The 17,421-nt window shown below is 34.7% G+C and overlaps 2 protein-coding genes across 3 annotated transcripts; one reads left to right on the plus strand and one right to left on the minus strand.

Annotated features, from left to right (window-relative positions):
* Window positions 1–882: 882 nt before the first annotated feature.
* On the plus strand, window positions 883–5,857 carry LOC100256163 (aspartate aminotransferase, cytoplasmic). Its single transcript, XM_002284100.5, has 12 exons — window positions 883–1,225; window positions 1,611–1,682; window positions 1,789–1,850; window positions 1,932–2,015; window positions 2,490–2,589; window positions 2,668–2,788; window positions 3,138–3,301; window positions 3,414–3,551; window positions 3,868–3,989; window positions 4,406–4,500; window positions 4,776–4,896; window positions 5,502–5,857. The coding sequence occupies exons 1-12, from the start codon at window positions 1,037–1,039 to the stop codon at window positions 5,584–5,586; spliced, it is 1,353 nt and encodes a 450-aa protein (XP_002284136.1). The 5' UTR covers window positions 883–1,036; the 3' UTR covers window positions 5,587–5,857.
* Window positions 5,858–6,988: 1,131 nt separating this feature from the next.
* Window positions 6,989–15,635, minus strand: LOC100261001 (transcription factor MYB3R-1). Of its 2 annotated transcripts, none has more exons than XM_002281492.5 (12): window positions 15,486–15,635; window positions 14,321–14,535; window positions 13,993–14,047; window positions 13,370–13,427; window positions 12,634–12,728; window positions 12,371–12,474; window positions 11,359–11,487; window positions 9,307–11,149; window positions 8,469–8,806; window positions 8,062–8,176; window positions 7,732–7,950; window positions 6,989–7,261 (listed from the first exon to the last, which is right to left on the minus strand). In XM_002281492.5, the coding sequence occupies exons 2-12, from the start codon at window positions 14,395–14,397 to the stop codon at window positions 7,139–7,141; spliced, it is 3,156 nt and encodes a 1,051-aa protein (XP_002281528.2). In that variant the 5' UTR covers window positions 14,398–14,535; window positions 15,486–15,635; the 3' UTR covers window positions 6,989–7,138. The 2 variants fall into 2 exon arrangements, with proteins under 2 accessions (XP_002281528.2, XP_010648515.1); XM_010650213.3 differs by having other exon boundaries at window positions 8,469–8,809; window positions 15,486–15,630.
* Between the last annotated feature and the right edge of the window lie 1,786 nt (window positions 15,636–17,421).

The raw sequence follows: 17,421 nt of genomic DNA on the forward strand, positions 1-17,421 counted from the left end.
TGAACCCTAACTCGATCGGACGAGGTTACCTTTTACTGTTTTTGACTCCCGAGCTTAGAAACCTATAAATTGAGAGTTCCATTTCATTTATTGATAAGAGAACACTTGCATTCAATAGCCTACCTACCTGTTCTTGATCAAAAAGCTTTCATTTCTTTCATAGTGCATTAAATTACCACTTGCATATCCTTTAGTGCATTCTTGTGTATCATCCTAGCTTTGTCTTGTATTTGAACTATCCTTAAGCTAGGTTGAGGGATTATTTCTTGTAAAAATTTCAGTGTCAAAGCCTTTAAAAGGTTTGAATCTTGAAGAGATTATGTAAGAGTCCATTGAAGCCGGAATCCAAGTATAAGAATATTAGAAGTTTGGTTGAAGTTTCAAGTTAGTGGAACCATCACTTGGTTAGAAGATTGAGGAGAGTGGATGTAGGTAAGAAAGTGCCGAATCATTATAAATCCGAATTTGAATTATCTAAACTCTATCTCTTTATTTTACTTATATTGTGTTTGAATTTGTTGTGATTGAAAAGATTTTAAAAACCCAATTCACTCTCCATTTTTTGAGTATTTTTCTTAGCTAAACATAACCTTTGTTTTCTCATATATTATTTTTAATTTTCGGGTTCTCACTCGTATAAATATTATTTATTTTGGATTCATAAAATTTACATGGTTTTAAAATATATTTATAAAGTTAATATGAACTCATCAATATATACGTATAGTTTTAATAATTTTTAATTTCCAATAAATGTATTTGGAACCACGTGCCCAGCTGACTGCTTTCCACGTGTCAAGATTTCACAAAACCCTCACCTAGATCAACGTGCTTCTGGAAAGCCTATCTTGCACGTCTCGGTTAAGAATTGGGCCCCGTCACAAGTCAGCATCTACGTCAGTAGATAACCATCGCCTTTCGCTCGCCGCGCCATTTCTTCGTACCTCCTCTTTATAAAACGTAACGAGACCGACAACTAGTCTTCGATACCCGAAGAAGGCGTAGTTTTGTTTGGGAACGCATACGAAGATTAATAATGTACCAGCAATTCTCTTCACCCGCCGATCGGAGGTTGAGTGCTCTGGCCCGGCACCTGGAGGGCTCGTCCCCATCGTCCACCATGGACCCTAACCACACGATCTCTGCTTCTGCAACCTCGGGCTCCGATTTCGGTGGCTCTGTTTTTGATCACGTCGTTCAGGCTCCTGAAGATCCCATTCTAGGGGTACTTTCTCTCACTCAAGCTCAAAATTTGCTTGTTTCTCTGTTTGGTTGCTGAGAAAGTTCTGATGAGAAGGAAAATGAGTTTTTAAATGTTACCTTATTACGGATAGTTTTGGTTTCTGAACTCTGTTAACGGTAGAAAAGCAAAAAATTATTGAAATTTCAATACGATTTTGTTTTAAAATGTGAGAAAATCAACTGAAATTGAGTTGGTTGGTTGGTGTTCACTTCGTTATGCTCCAATATAATGGAAACTCTAAAATCTTCAACTTTTATGTTACTTGATTTTATTGTGTTTTCCCGGCAATCAAGCAGCTAATAAACGAGACATGAATGAAATATGGATATCTTAATTAAATTTGTGTCATTGAATCTGAAACAAACAGGTGACTGTGGCCTACAACAAAGATCCTAGCCCAGTGAAACTGAACTTGGGCGTTGGTGCTTATCGAACAGAGGTAGGTTTCCCTTTTCAAACTGGCTAATTGACATGTCATTTCGCTGCAATTACGGCTGCAATAGTAATCTCTAATCCAGAAATAATGATGCGGTTTCCTTATTCAGGAAGGAAAGCCTCTTGTTCTGAATGTAGTGAGACGGGCAGAGCAGCTGCTTGTTAATGACAGGTGAGGATTCTATCATTTTCATTGTGATGGTAACTTTGTGGAAGAATTGGAGTATTGAGCTTCAATTTCCATGGCATTCAGGTCCCGGGTCAAAGAATATCTTCCTATTGTTGGGCTGGCAGAATTCAATAAATTGAGTGCTAAGCTCATGTTTGGCGCTGACAGGTACAAGAACTCAATATTTTTTGGAATTCATAGAGTAGTCCATTCAGGAGAGTGTATAAAAGTGGCACAGTTCCTATCATTTGTTAACTAAAAGTTAATTTGGAGTTTTAAATAATCCTCATGGAATACGATTCAAGAAAGCTTTCTGTCATTTATCACCCTTCTTCTTGGCAGTGTATGGGCAGATTGATCTAGATTGAGTGGCCTCCTTTCACACTCAGCCATTGTGGACCTTTATTAGGATGTTAAACTCTATTGAATGGTCCTTCCAATTCTTGTTAACTAACCAAATGATGCATTTCTGATACTGCCTTCCATAAAGTCTGCCCGTACCTCTCACCACAAAATGCTTATGAGTTTACATAATATTTTTAATGAGTGAAAGGCATCTTGTCTAACTTCGTTGTTGTACCTTGTGTTTTTAATTTATGGCTGATTTTTTCTGTTTGTTTACTTTGCTTGCTTGGGGGATAGCCCTGCTATTCAGGTGAAGAGGGTTACTACTGTCCAGTGTTTGTCTGGTACCGGCTCATTGAGAGTTGGAGCTGAGTTTTTGGCGAGACATCATCACCAAGTAAAGTGCTTTTGCTTATTCCTTTTTCTGGCCATAATTTATCACATGAAAACACTTTGACCTTGTGGCCTATTGCAGCGAACCATATACATTCCACAACCAACATGGGGAAACCATGGAAAAATTTTCACATTAGCAGGGTTATCTGTGAAGACTTACCGCTATTATGATCCAGCAACACGTGGGCTGAACTTCCAAGGTTTGAAACTATCCTCTATTAACTATCAAGTACCCTTTTAGGGTAATCCTGCAGATTTCACTTTTGTGTAGAGAACCATGTGTGTGTGTGACTTTATCCATTATTTTGTATCAGAGCCATGATTAATTGGTAACATTTACTCCATGATTAATTTTGTGCCTCAAATTCCAATATCGCCCCGTTTCATCTAGTGGCCTAAAATTTATTTATTTATTTTTATGTTTTGTGTCTTGTTATGCACCTAAGTGTTTGTGACCTCTTCCTCTCAGGAGTAGGGGATAGGATCTGGCAAGTTTTACTACTTTTCTGTGCTTCTTATTCATGATCACTCTTTTCCTGTGTGTAACAGGCTTGTTGGAAGACCTTAGTCTTGCCCCTTCTGGAGCAATTGTGCTTCTTCATGCATGCGCTCACAACCCCACTGGTGTCGACCCAACCCTTCAGCAATGGGAGCAGATAAGGCAGTTGATAAGATTGAAAGGGTTGTTACCTTTCTTTGACAGTGCTTACCAGGTAGATCCAAATTCAATTTGAGTTTCTCAATCCAGTAGGAAGATGATGACTATTCTTTGTTCAACATCATTCCATCATATTGAATTAAGCAGATGCATTCTTGTCATTCTAGGGTTTTGCAAGTGGGAGTCTGGATGCAGATGCGCAGTCTGTTCGCATGTTTGTTGCTGATGGTGGTGAATGCCTTGCTGCTCAGAGTTATGCCAAGAACATGGGGCTCTACGGGGAACGTGTTGGTGCACTGAGCATTGTAAGAGACCTAAGACCAACTTTGAAGTTTTTTTACTAAATTGTGCTCTTTAAATTTTCAAAGTTGTTTTTGTTCCTTATTGCCGAATCCATATTTGCACCTGCACAGTATAGATTCCCCTTTTATTGTTGAAGCCTGCTGTCTGGATAGAGATTATTTTTAAATGAATTTTTGAGGATCCTTCTTCTTGCTAAGAGAAAATATCCCCTTTCCTTCAGTGATTTTGCATTCTCATATTTTGAGTTAGTAAATCTTATACAAATTTGGCTGCTACTCGAAGTTTTGCCCCTTATCAATATCCATTTTTACATTATAGGTTTGCAAGACGGCGGATGTGGCAAGCAGGGTTGAGAGCCAGGTTAAACTTGTGATCAGGCCTATGTTTTCAAACCCACCCATTCATGGTGCATCTATCGTTGCAATCATCCTGAAAAACAGGTATTAAGTTATTCAAAACCTGTCAAGGATTTGCTTGTGTAATTTGGCAAAAACCACTTGATATTGGCAGAATCCTGCTCTTTTTTCATTTTCCCTTCTTATTTTTCCTCTTCATATAAGACGGATAGACATCATCCAATTGACCAAATCAAAAGTTGGTGAAAGTCGGTAATTCCACAAGATAAAATAGTTTCTCAATTATATAAAATTGTAAAACATAGCTGATAATATGGCTTCTAGTAATATCATTGGATGACACCAGAAGTTGACTCAAGTACAAGACATCTCATTTCATTTATTATCATTTTATGGACTTTGATGCGAATGCATTCAATCGCAGAAGGATGATGTGATAGCTTCTTAAATATACACGTTTAGATTACGTCCCCTTAAATTTGTTTGTACTTTGACTGCAGGGATATGTACAATGAATGGACTGTTGAGTTGAAGGCAATGGCAGATCGTATTATCAGCATGCGCCAGCAACTCTTTGATGCTTTACGGGCCAGAGGTAAACCAATCTCTAGTCTCTTTTATATACTTGACAGTTCCTTATCTTTTTTCTCCTTTTTCTGTTGTCCTGGTTATGTGTGAATTAATATTTTGACTAGCATTTTTTCTACTGATGGATCTTGAAAGCCATTAGCTTGTGCCTCTGAGCAACATTGGTCAAATCCTCTTGCATGGAAAGCAATAGAAGTGCATAAGTTCAAATAGGGTGCATAACATTTATCTTCTTGAACTGAATTCTCATGCCAGAATGCATCTTCCTTTGGTGTTTGGCAGGCACACCAGGTGACTGGAATCACATTCTCAAGCAGATTGGAATGTTTACTTTCACAGGATTGAACACCGCTCAAGTGGCCTTCATGACCAAAGAGTACCACGTCTACATGACATCTGATGGGTAAGAACATCAATCCTTCACTTGATTATATACAAGAAGGTTCAATTTTCTTTTGAAAAGGAAAAACAAAATTACCTCTAATCTCTCTAACAATCAAATGAAGCTGGGGAGCCCTTTTATTTCTGCTAAGAATTCATGATTGTAAAATAAATATTTGTATTATATTCTTGGCATTGTTGTTCTAGTAGGTGAATGTCAACAATCCCAATAGTTATGAATCTTATGATGTTTGTTTCTTGGAAAGTACTAAGAGAAATAAAAAAATATTAAGGAAAATAATTTTCGTGCAACAAAAAAAAAAAAAAATAGTAAGGAAAATCATGGAAAATGTTAAAAGATTTTCTCCTTCCTATTTTTCTTAAATAAAGGTGAGAAAAGCTCAGAGAAAGTGCATTCTTCAAGAATTTTTTCTCTATTTTCTTTCCCACAAGCTTTCTCAAGAAAACATAGCCTCAGGTTTGAATCCCAAAGGTTTTATATAATTCAACTTTAGGAGCATTGGAGGATAATAATATGAATGATGTCTTCAAGTAATTCTGATACGAAAACAAATACTGGCTCTTAAAATTCATATATTTAACTTAATACATCAACTTATCACGCAGGAGGATCAGCATGGCAGGTCTGAGCTCCAAGACAGTCCCTCATCTTGCAGATGCTATACATGCCGCCGTCACCCGTGCTATCTAATCAGGAGATGGGCAATCTTTTTGTACTAATCCCATTCCATAGTCTTGTTCACATTAGTTAATTCATCCTGTTTTACTGGTTTTATGATAATAATTACTTCCCCAATAAATAAGGTCGAGAATGAAATGCTCGACCATACGGAGGAAGATGCTTGTACCGAAAAATTTCCAAGCCACCAATTTTTTTAGTGTTGATGTTCAAATCCAAATTGACCTTTACTTTGGCAACAAGTTGTGTTTATTGAAATTGGTGGGAGATATTCTACATGCAATCTGGTTCCTTTCTTTGAGTATACTTCATTAGCTTGTAATGCAAAACATAGCAGTGAAGAGATGGAGGATTTGGGCAACACCCTGGAAAATGGGATTTGTATCCGATGCTGGATTTTTGGGGGAAAAAAAAAAGCAGTAATTTTTTAAAAAATATATGGTGTTTTAAAACTATTTTTAAATCTAAGACATTTTTTGTAACATCAATTGAAAATTATCTTTCAAAAAAAAAAAAAAAAACAACTTCAATTTAAACATGAAAGTTCAACTGAAACTACCTCGATTTCTTTTTATTTATTTTTATTGTAAATTTGAAAATAGTTTCCGAATTGTGATATTTTAATAAATAATTTTAAAAAGTGTTGTATTTTTTTTTTTAAAATTTCCTCTGATGCTCCTCCTGCATACAATCCCCTTCAGGTATTTCAGCTCCTGCTTTCCATAATTTCTTGATAAAAACACCTAGTAGCCCAAATTTGGGAAAATACCCTGAATGATGAAACCGAGAAAATGTTGAGAAGATGAACATGACGAATATGCCCTCAGTGGGAAGATGAAAATGCTCGAGATCGCATATATTTTCTAGAGGAAAGTGGTAAAGATCAATTATATTGTTTACTATGCATACCGGAAAAACTATAGAAGTTTGAATCTGGACCATTGAAAGTGTATCATGAAAATTTGGATCATCGAACAAGGGCACGAATATATAAAACAATGGAAAATAAATATGATCAAGATACAAAGAAATGTGATGTACCTTGAATTTGGACCGTTTAAAATATATTATGAAATTTGGATCCTACAAAAAAATAAGACTTATGTACGATGCAAAAAACCAAATATGTGATACAAATCAATGAGATATAAGTATAATAAGTACAAAAAAAGTATCAGTACTATGGAAGGATCTTATTGATTGAAAATGATATGATTCCAAGGTTTTACTGATTGCTTCAAAAATTTATGAAGCTGCTGTTTGAAATACAAATTATTTGCAGATAACAAAATGCATTAAGATAATGATGGTTTCCTTCTATTTTGGAGAAGGGAAAATGCAGTTCTTATGTCCAAGCACAAAAAAAAAAATAAAAAAAGTAAAAAATTGAGGAAACAATGAAAGGAAACTAGAATGCACTTGAACAATCTTCGATAAATTAATTAAATCACAACTTCAGACATTATAACAATAACAGAGAAGGAAAAAACACAAACAGACATATTTTACTTCTAAATTTCACTTTGGAATGTGGCAGGATAAGGCTTTTAGCCATAAGAACCTGCTACCTGCATCCCTTCAACAGATAGGAAGAGGGACTTGAAAAGCCAGGAGCAGCAGAAGATTTCCCCTTTGTCGTTTCCTTCCCAGGTGTGCCACAGTCACTGAAGTCGAGTACCCGCTCAGTCTGCAAAGATTTCAAAACAAATAAATCATCAAAAAAAGGGGGGCAAAATTAAGCTTTGGATGGCTGTGGCAAAATAATGTGAATTCATCCATGAAAATAGGCCTACTGAAAGGAAGAAAGAACAATGAAAATAAAAAAACATGAAAATTGAAGAATAAGCCACAGTTTGGTGAACTTTGCTAAGAATCTACCAAAGTCAAACTTGAAAAAGATTTTGAAAGCCCAATTAAATTGCTCTGAGTTTAATCTAAAGGGAAAAAAAAAAATCCAATCTTAAGCCTGTTTGACCACCGCAAATGTGATAAGCACAGAAAGATGGTGGTATGGCATGTGTTACTAGAGAAAGGATCTGTAGGATTTAATAGCTCAATTACTATATTTTTGAGCTCTATTAGAGCTAAAAAGATGTGAGTGTTAATAAAAATGAAGAAAAAAGGGAATGCTCCTCAAAAGATTATGCCAAACCATACCAATACTTCTGAAGCCAAATGGGAATGGTTCTCCAGCTGATGATCTGGGTCATGATTGTTATTGCTAGAGCATCTTTCCTTTGACATCACTTCAGAAGCACCAATTCTCAAAACCTCCTTGGCATCAGCAAATGTTTCTGCAGTATGCTCGCTCAACTGTTTCATCAACCCGATAGCATCATAGCTTCTATCCCCAGGGCTCATGAAATATTCTATATCCTGCAAGGAATTCAACCATTGCATAAAGAAGGAAATGAAATAGCAGGGAAGAGAGAGAGAATAGGTAACATATAATTGGACAACAAACTAATACCAGGACATGGAATATACCTCAACTGATATTTCTGTATCAACTCTTGGGCCAGGCACAAAAGAGTTGATAAACCAAGGGGATTTCCATGCTGAAGGGGAATCAATACTTCTTTTAAAAGGAGTTTCACCAAATCTACAAAATAAAAACCATCATCCGAGCAAATCATAAGAAAAAAATCTACTTGTACCACTTGAACATTAATAGATTTGAGAAAAACGGAGCTAAATTGGAAATCAGATCTACAATCATCTCCAATCTCCTCCCAAAAAAATAGAGGATCACAAGAAAAAAGAAAAAAAGTTTCTTTACATGGTGCAACAGCTCTAATGATAAAAAAAAAAAAAACAGAACCCAATCAAACAGCATCATATATCGAACAAAAATATGATGAACAGTAGTGAAAGAAAAAGCAGCAGAATCTTACAGACTAAAGGTTCCGACATCGTCATCATTGCCAGCATTGCCAACCATAGTGTCCTGGGGGTTTGATGAAGTGTTAGATGGCATGGATGTGGCTGCAACCAAATGACCATCATGATTCTTTCCAACAACGGCAGGTAAGTCAACAACAGATAAACATGGATTTCCAGATGAAGATTCTGAAGGAGCATGCTGTTTCAATGTAGCTTCCAAGCTTCTAGAGAACTGATTTCCCCGATTTCTACGACTGGAACCAAAGGTTTTGTCTGTTTTAAATCCAACTTGGTCAGGAGAAAATAATACCTGATGATTCATGTTTTGTTCAACAAGGACTCCAGAAGGCTGCTGATATGAGAAAAGTTTCAAAGAAAAATAAGAGTTAATGACTAACAAAAGCAGTAAGATCAGAAGTATTGTATAACCAACTGCCCAGATAACGGTAAAGGAGAGATGTAAGATTGGGAGTATTGTCAGAACAGAAAGGAAAAAGAAAAAGTATTAATGTTATATACATGCATGAAATTCAAATTTTTATGGAAAGCAATTAGATCAAACAAAAACAAAGAAAGATAGACTTGTGAAAAATCTACAATAAAAACAATGGCAAGGCTGTTGAACACAGATTGGTGGTTCAAAAGTTAAGTCTAGGTGAATATCTACTGTATGGTCCCATATATAAGTTAACTTGATCAAAATAGTAACAGAATTTCCCATCATAAATAATGATAGATCAAATAGTTCAAGAAGGAAAATCATAAACAACAGTTCTCTCAACAGTTCCCTCATCTTCATTTATAAAAACACAATGCTGAAAGAGAAACAAAATAAGAAAAGACACTCACAATTTGCACATCAGCATCAGCATCAAACTTAGTCTTAGCATCAACATCAACATTTCCCTGTCTGATGTTGTCCAGAGAATTTCTGCCATCAAAGTCTACCTCTGAATTTCTGTTATGTGAAGATGGAGGACCATCTCTCCTCTCTTCTTTTCCCACCACAAAAACATGGCCCAGATTTTCTTTATCTTCATCAAAGGGTCCAGAGTTACTTTTCTGGTTAGTCCCACTATTATCAAACATAACATCTAGGCGAGAAAATTCCTTGGTCAAACTAGATGTGCAAAAGAACCCTTGATTTATGTCACTCTCAAGCTTTTTATCACTTCTTCTTTCTGACAAAGGTGAAGGTGACAGTAAATCACGGTGTCGTTTCTTCAAAATGGATGGTGTACCTGTGAAAGTTTTGGCTGCACTTTTCAGCACAGCATCAGGACTATCATCTCGAGATGGTGAATCCCACAGCCTAAATGGAGTCAAGCAGTTCATAGAAGACATCATCAGTTGACGGATACCAAGAGGACTATATTCTTGCTGCATGTCACTACCAGACTGTATAAGATCACAACTAAAAAAAGGAATGTCCAAACTAGGAAAGCGAGGAGGCTCATAAAATAGAGCGCCTTCATCCTGCTGTTCAGTATGCGCTAGTTGTTTTCCTTCTCTAGAAGGACAAGTATGCATTATATCTGATGGTCCTGACCCAAAAGAATCTACAGGAACTAAGTTTACAGAATCCTTTGCCGGGCCTGGTTGCTCTTGAAGGTCTTTGTTTTCTGTACCATTGTGACAGATAGAATTGGTGGAGTCATTGGTATAGATAAAATCATCAAGTCCTTGAGTTTGAAGCGAGCAATCACTTAATTGATTGGTTTCAGTACCAAATATAAACGTACAGTCAACGGCAGGATGAACTGAAGGAACAGACAGAAGAGATTGACAGCATGAAGCTTCCAACATCTCAGACCTTAAAGGGTAATATGGCTGTGAAGCTGAAGTTCCTGAGGTTTCAGAGATCTGAAAGTCAGATGATTGGCAAACTAATGGATCTGTGCATTCCAATTCAATGGCATTTGTGCATCTTGTAAGATTTTCAGAGGAAAAATATTCATCAGTCCCTGCCTCTTGGAATCTGAACCCACAACAATCGCCTTCAGATATCAGTAAGTGTTCAGGTATATCAGAATCCACACCCATATTTCCCATGGAAGAAGAAGCATTCAACCCTACAGAAGTTTGTAATGGGATGGAAACTGTGTCCCGGTTTTCATTGCCACCATTAAAATGTGATGATAAACCTGATGATGCCTGTCCCAGTTCAAAAGAAGAAATAGCAGGTTGCTCATTTGAATTAAACTGACGCTCCACGCTTCCAGAAATTCTAGCATCATGTGGGAAATTTGGCTCAAGGTAGTTGGAAGGGCAATCCAATTCACAAGGGATTTCTGGAATTGAGAGAGTGACTTCTTCAATAGATGCGTAATATTGTTTGGAACATGATATTGGACTGGAACTTTGTTCCTTTCCTTGACCAGATTCTTCAGTCATCTGAAATTCCTCTCTTGTGTGTAAACCAGAATTAGACATTTCACTCACAGATTGGGAGCAACCTACCGCAGTTGAACCTTGACTACATTCTGAAATTTCCTCTGCTTCTATCCCACCTTTGGCACCACTATCGTCTCCACTACTCTGTTGCATCCTTGAAGAAGATGAATGGATTGATTGGTTTCGATGACCAACAAGAGGCAGGCCTTGGAACTGTGCAAGTAAACCTGATGCTATATAAGAGTCCAACTTCTTCTTTACGGAACTGTTCCAGTGGTTCTTTATGGCATTGTCTGTCCTGATGGCCACACAAGCACAGATGTTTCAGAACTCTGTTGGTATAGATAAGTTTCAATTTAAGAATATGAGTGAAGACCATTTTAGTTTACAATATTACAAATAAGAAGCACAACAGACCAGGCAGATAAGAAAATATAAACAACATAATTTTCAGAAGATAAAAATGATGCAAAGTATTTCCTCTCCTTCAATAATGGATGAACATACCTTCCCGGCAAGAATTTTGTCAACTCTGCCCACTTGTTTCCATATATCTGATGAGCACGAACCAATGCCAACTCTTCTTCTTGAGTCCATGCCTCCTTGTTTATGGCAGGATTAAGGTGATTGTGCCACCTAAAAATTAATACAGGCAACACAGCATACAATAGCTTTTAATAACGGAAGGCAGAAAAACCTAAAGCAATCAAATGTATCATGAATGTATATAATAGCAATACACCATAAGTGACACTAGTGAAGGAGTAGCGTCACACATCAATCCCCTGATACTAATCACCAGACACACAGCAAGCAAAGGCTCAGCGATTTTTAAGCTCTGAAGAAAGACTATAATTCAATGAAGTATATGGAACACAGAACTGACAGGTAATTACAACAGCATCCACCAGAATGGATGAAAAAACAGCCTCCTACAAATTGTTAACAATTGATAAAACTGAAGAAGCAGCATACATTTCGTGGACAACTTTTAAACTGCTTAATCCCAAATTCATTGAGTGGCTTGAATATAATTAAATACTATTTTGACCAGTAAAATTGCTAGTAAATTTGCTGCATTTGGGGCAAACATTTTGTGATACTGCAACAGAAATTAGAACTGTTTTTTGCAATATTTAATTAGCATTTCAGATATCATGCCTCACAAGTGAGTAGCCAAGTACCCAGTAGGAGGTTGGTCCACCACAAGAACAAGTGGAAGCCTGAAGCCAAACCCCCTTTTCTTACTTAGACTTGAGCTGGGCTTAGCAGATGGCCACTCCAACTAGCATGTTTAGGCGGTTGGTTAAGCTCAGGGTGGTTGGAGATTAGGTTGTATTAAGTTACGTTACCTGACCAATCAATTAGAGTGGACTCCTTGCTTATACAAAGATATCAAGTGATGCATAGAAAGGACAATCTGACAGATATTCTTAGATTGCAGTAGTGACATCAGCATGGAATGGGAGAATGACAGGAAACCCCCATAAATCTACCAGAAGGAGCTTCTCAATCATACCTTTCCCGACATTGCTTTCCAATACGCCCAGGTAAATGTTGTGCAATGGTGGACCATTTTTTTGCCCCATATTTGTTAACCAATTCAATTATTACTTCATCCTCCTGTTTTTGTAGAAGAGTAACGAGTTAGATCATATCATAAATTGGAAAAAAAAAAAAAAAAAAACTTCTTATTTCCAAGTCAATGAAAATGGTAGCAAAATTATAACTAATTCAGGGAAGTAACTGACACGGTAATGACAAAAATCCATGATAACTCACCTCTTTTGACCATGGACCTTTGACAAGTTCTGGATTCAAGACCTTCTGCCACCTGTGCAAGCATTGCACATCTGTCCGATCCTTGAAACATTCCGCTAAAAAAACAAGTTTTACTATTAGAAATATCCGTCAACAGAGATACATTTCAAATTTTAGGCAATACAATAATAGGAGAAGCTTAAAATGTTGTGGATTGGGCTCGTAATCTAAGACATGATCGACCACCTAGATAGATAAGACTGAAAAAAATAAAAACAAGCCTTAATGTTTGTTGTTCCAAGCTTCCACAAGCCATACGTGCTTGCAAATGGAACTCTTATTGCCTACTATATATATATATATATATAAAATGTTGTGGATTGGGCTCGTAATCTAAGACATGATTGACCACCTAGATAGATAAGACTGAAAAAAATAAAAACAAGCCTTAATATTTGTTGTTCCAAGCTTCCACAAGCCATACATGCTTGCAAATGGAACTCTTATTGCCTACTATATATATATATATATTCATGCAGCTCATAGGATCCTTTCCTTTTGTTAATTGCTTGGTAAGACCTGAATTTGTTTTGATCTATTTCAATGCTTACAAAAGAACAGGTAAAACTATATTTGTCCACTTAATGAAAAGCCCTAAAAGTTATATTAACATATAGGAATATAAATATATAAATTTTAGGTTGTATTGAAATTTATCATTAGTTTCCAGATATTGAAAGGAGATTTACCAACATACCTATTTTTTTCCAGTTCTTTCCTTTATAACGCTGAACAGCCTTGCATAAAATCTCATCCTGAGTAAAGAAAATCTACCCAATAAGAGTACAAACTAACAAAGTAAAGCGTATGTTTATATGAAGATCAGAATAAACAAAGTATTAGTTCAATTAGCAAATCAAGCAACAAATAATGTTGAAATACATATTCAACAGTATGCAGTTTTTTTAAGGCAAAAATTTTCAAAGAAAAAAAGAAAGACTAAAAAGGACCAAGTGTGTCTTATTTCTCAAAAAACAAATTTAATCAAATAGGCACCTCAAAGCATGATGATGTATTACTAAAATCTTATACATGAGAAAATAACATTTATATTCTCATTTTGGATTCTCTATGTTATTTTCTGATGTATACATTTTTTTTTGCCTTTAAAAAAAAAGATAATACATGAGAAAAAAACATAGTCCAAAATAAAATTCAATAATTAACTGAAACACATTTGTGTCAGAAAGCATTCTCAAATCAGAAAAGATAAGTTATAGAAGGGCATCATCATAAACATCAGTTTAATAAAATAAATCTGCAATAACGCTAAACCACAGAGAACTAAATTTTTCAAATTTCATGAAAATACACATTTACCTCTTCGGCTGTCCATTGCCCCTTTGTGGAACGCCTTGTAGGACCACTAGTCCTCCTATAGAATAGTAGCACAATGTTACACAGGATTCAGTTTTTGGTATTGTGTCTTAGTGCACTAGAAGGTGTGAAGCACCGATGGAAAAATTAGTTTTAGCTGAAAGAGAATAATAGACAGCAAATACCAACTATTTCAAGATTCTCAACCAACATAGACTTTTAATAATTGGGGTGTATGCTGAAGTGGCACAATACCATTAACCACAAGCAAAGAAAAATAAATATGAATATATGCAAAGAGCCAGGTTACAGATAAATTTCAAAAGATTACCCATGCGGAGGTCGCATTTTCTGAAAACCATCGCTGACCCCTTCTGTGGGAGGAGTGATTGTCCTGTCACTTTCCATAATTCCTTGACAGAAAGATAAAGCTACATACCCCAATTCCCACTCGACAACGATTTTCTCTAGAGTAAGTTTCCCAAATCATTATCAACCTCCCTAGGAAGTGTCAGGAGCTATGCTTTTGCAGGATGAAACCACAGGCTAAAGGAGAAATGCAAATGAAACAGAAATCAGAATCAGAGTATAATGCACAAAAGAGTGATAAAACAGAACATCTGAGCACCATCAACAAAAAGCAAGTCATAGATCAAACTTTCAAGGGATAGATTGCATTTCCCCAATTTATCTAATCTAGTCTTCCTACTTCATAGAACATAAAATCTTCTCTTTTCTTAGTTCTGGGTTTGACAATAAAATTTAAAAAGAAAATCAAGCAATCAATAGCCTGAATACTACTTTGCACTGAGAATGCATACGTCCAAGCAACATCTGGAGTCTTAAATAGAATTGGAGAAACCAAGCTATAATTTGACCCAACCATCCAGCTACAACAACAGAAATGAAATAAATACAAATAATACTACTCAGCCAGCTAAACTCTGAATCCAAGCATGTTGATGCCAGTTACCACCAAATGAAATTTCCAATAGCCCACAAGTACAGCAACATGGAACCCACAACCCAGCAACAACACTTCTCATACTACAAGGTAGTTTCCTTACACAAGCTATTTAAACAAATCGCAACAGATGATCTTGAATTACACTAAAACCCAAATATCAAACCTAACTCAGATTTAAATAGTACACTGAACATCCCAAACAATAAAGCAACAAATTCTAAATAAACTAACCAAACAGGAAAAAAAAAACAGTAATCCACAACAAATTCCTACAAAAAAATCTACAATTTTAAGCCGATAATCTACAGAAATAAAAAACACTAACCGGTGAGGAATTTAAAAAGAAAAAGTTAAGTGAGGTAGGTGTTGAAAATAAAAAACAAATAGATTTCAGATTGGATAATACAATCCTCTACGCAAATTATTCATATCCAAGCCCTGTACAAAGATCAAATATCAAATCACAAGTTACATCAAATTAAATCAAAAAAGAAAAATAAAAAAAATATATATAAATTAAAGAACTAACCGAAATGAGCTTGAAACGGAAAAAAGTAGAGAATCCGATGAGGGAAGAAATCGATTCGGCACACATTTGCAGATCCAGAATGGAGAGAGATCTGCAGATGCACTGAGAGTAAGAGAGAGAGAGAGAAAGTGAAACGGTCTGAGCTCTGTTCAAACATAAAAGGGGCGGAGACTGAAGTTCAAACCCTTTGCTTATCGGTCGAGCATGTTTCCAATGAATGGATGGTGGAGATCTCTGCCACGTGGAATTTCGGCCGTCCATACTTTTCTTGACGTTGTTGGGGGTTTTCAAATATTTAAAACCCCAACGGGCTGGTGACCGGATATATCCGGTCACTTTTTTTCACCTATTATTTGTAGAAATAATTGATTAAATAGAAGATGAAAAAATAAAAGAGAAGATAAAATAAGTAGATAAAAAAAAACGTGAATTTTACAACCATCCCATAAAAATAAAACTTTTATTTTGGTTTCATGTAACTTTTCTTTTTTATACTTATTTTTTAAAAATAAAATAAAGAAAAAAAATGAATGGTAAAACAAATCCATCAAAATAAAATAAATTTTTTATTTTGATTCTTAAAAAATTAAGATAATAATATTTTATTTCACGAATAATATGATTTAACAGTTTTTTTTATATGACTAGCGGATGCCTTTTACACGGACGAGTTGTTTTGTACAAGAGAAAAATGGAAAAAAAAATAGAAGAAAAAAATAAATAAGAAAAAAAAAAGAAGACAAATATTCTAAACACCCACCAAAATAATCATGATTTAATATTAAATTTACATATTTCAATTTGATTTATGAAATGATAAATACTAAGATTTGTTAATCATTTATTTGTTTGTGATGGATTAAATATGATCTTAAATTAATAAGAAAATATCCAAAATGGTAAATATATTTATTTAAAAATCTACACAGTAAACACTAAACACTCCCAGTATAATAAGAAGTTTTCCTTTGTGTTTATTGAATTCTGTTTGAGATAGTTTATACATTTTATTCTTTTAATTTTAATTAAGCTCGTGTTCAATTTTTAAAAAATTTGAAGGAAAGTGTAAGAGAAATAAAATATAAAAGGAAAAGTACAAGGAAATAAAATATAAGAAAATAAAAAATAGATTAAAAATCAATAAATTATTTTTATTTATTATTTCAAACTCATTTTATTTATTTTAACTCATCAATATAAAGATTAAATAATTTAAAAATATATGTAAGTTTTTAATTAACTTTAATTTTATTTGATTTTTTTTTATATTTTTCATCAACAACAAACACGAGAAAAATATTTTTTTTTACATTCATTTATTTATTTATTTTAGCATTTTTCGGAACCAAGCATAACCTAAAAGTTGAAGTTAAAGTGGTGATTTAAAAGAAATAAAAATATATTATAATTTTTTTTAAAATATAGAATTTTTTTTATATATATATAAATTAAACAAATATTTGATAAGAAATATCATTATCTTACTATTATATTAAGTTCTATAACAGAATTGTTTACCTACAACATCTCCTTAGATCTTGTTCCGTTGTAACTCTGAAATAGATTTGATTCTTAGATCCTGTTCCACTCTACCTTCTAAATAGATTCTTTTTTAAATTATCTTTAGATTTTTTGAAATAAATTTGTTAAGTTTGATGATTACGTATTTAATAGGACTTTTGATTCCAAAAAATTATTTTATGACTTTTGAATTCTCTACATTTTATAAAATATATGGAAATTATATTTTTCCCTTGAAAAAGAAATGTTTTCAGACAAATAGCTTGTGCCAAATGTTATTCATAGCTTCTTAGAAGCTAATTTTACCTCTTTCTATTTACACGCCGAGAACATGATGTAGAGAAAATGAATTTACATTTGAAAAAAAAAAATTTTCAAATTTGTAAAATTAATCTTTTCCATTTTAGAACTCTGA

This window comes from Vitis vinifera, chromosome 4 (genome assembly GCF_030704535.1).
Source record: "Vitis vinifera cultivar Pinot Noir 40024 chromosome 4, ASM3070453v1".
In the NCBI taxonomy this organism is placed as follows: Eukaryota; Viridiplantae; Streptophyta; class Magnoliopsida; order Vitales; family Vitaceae; genus Vitis; species Vitis vinifera.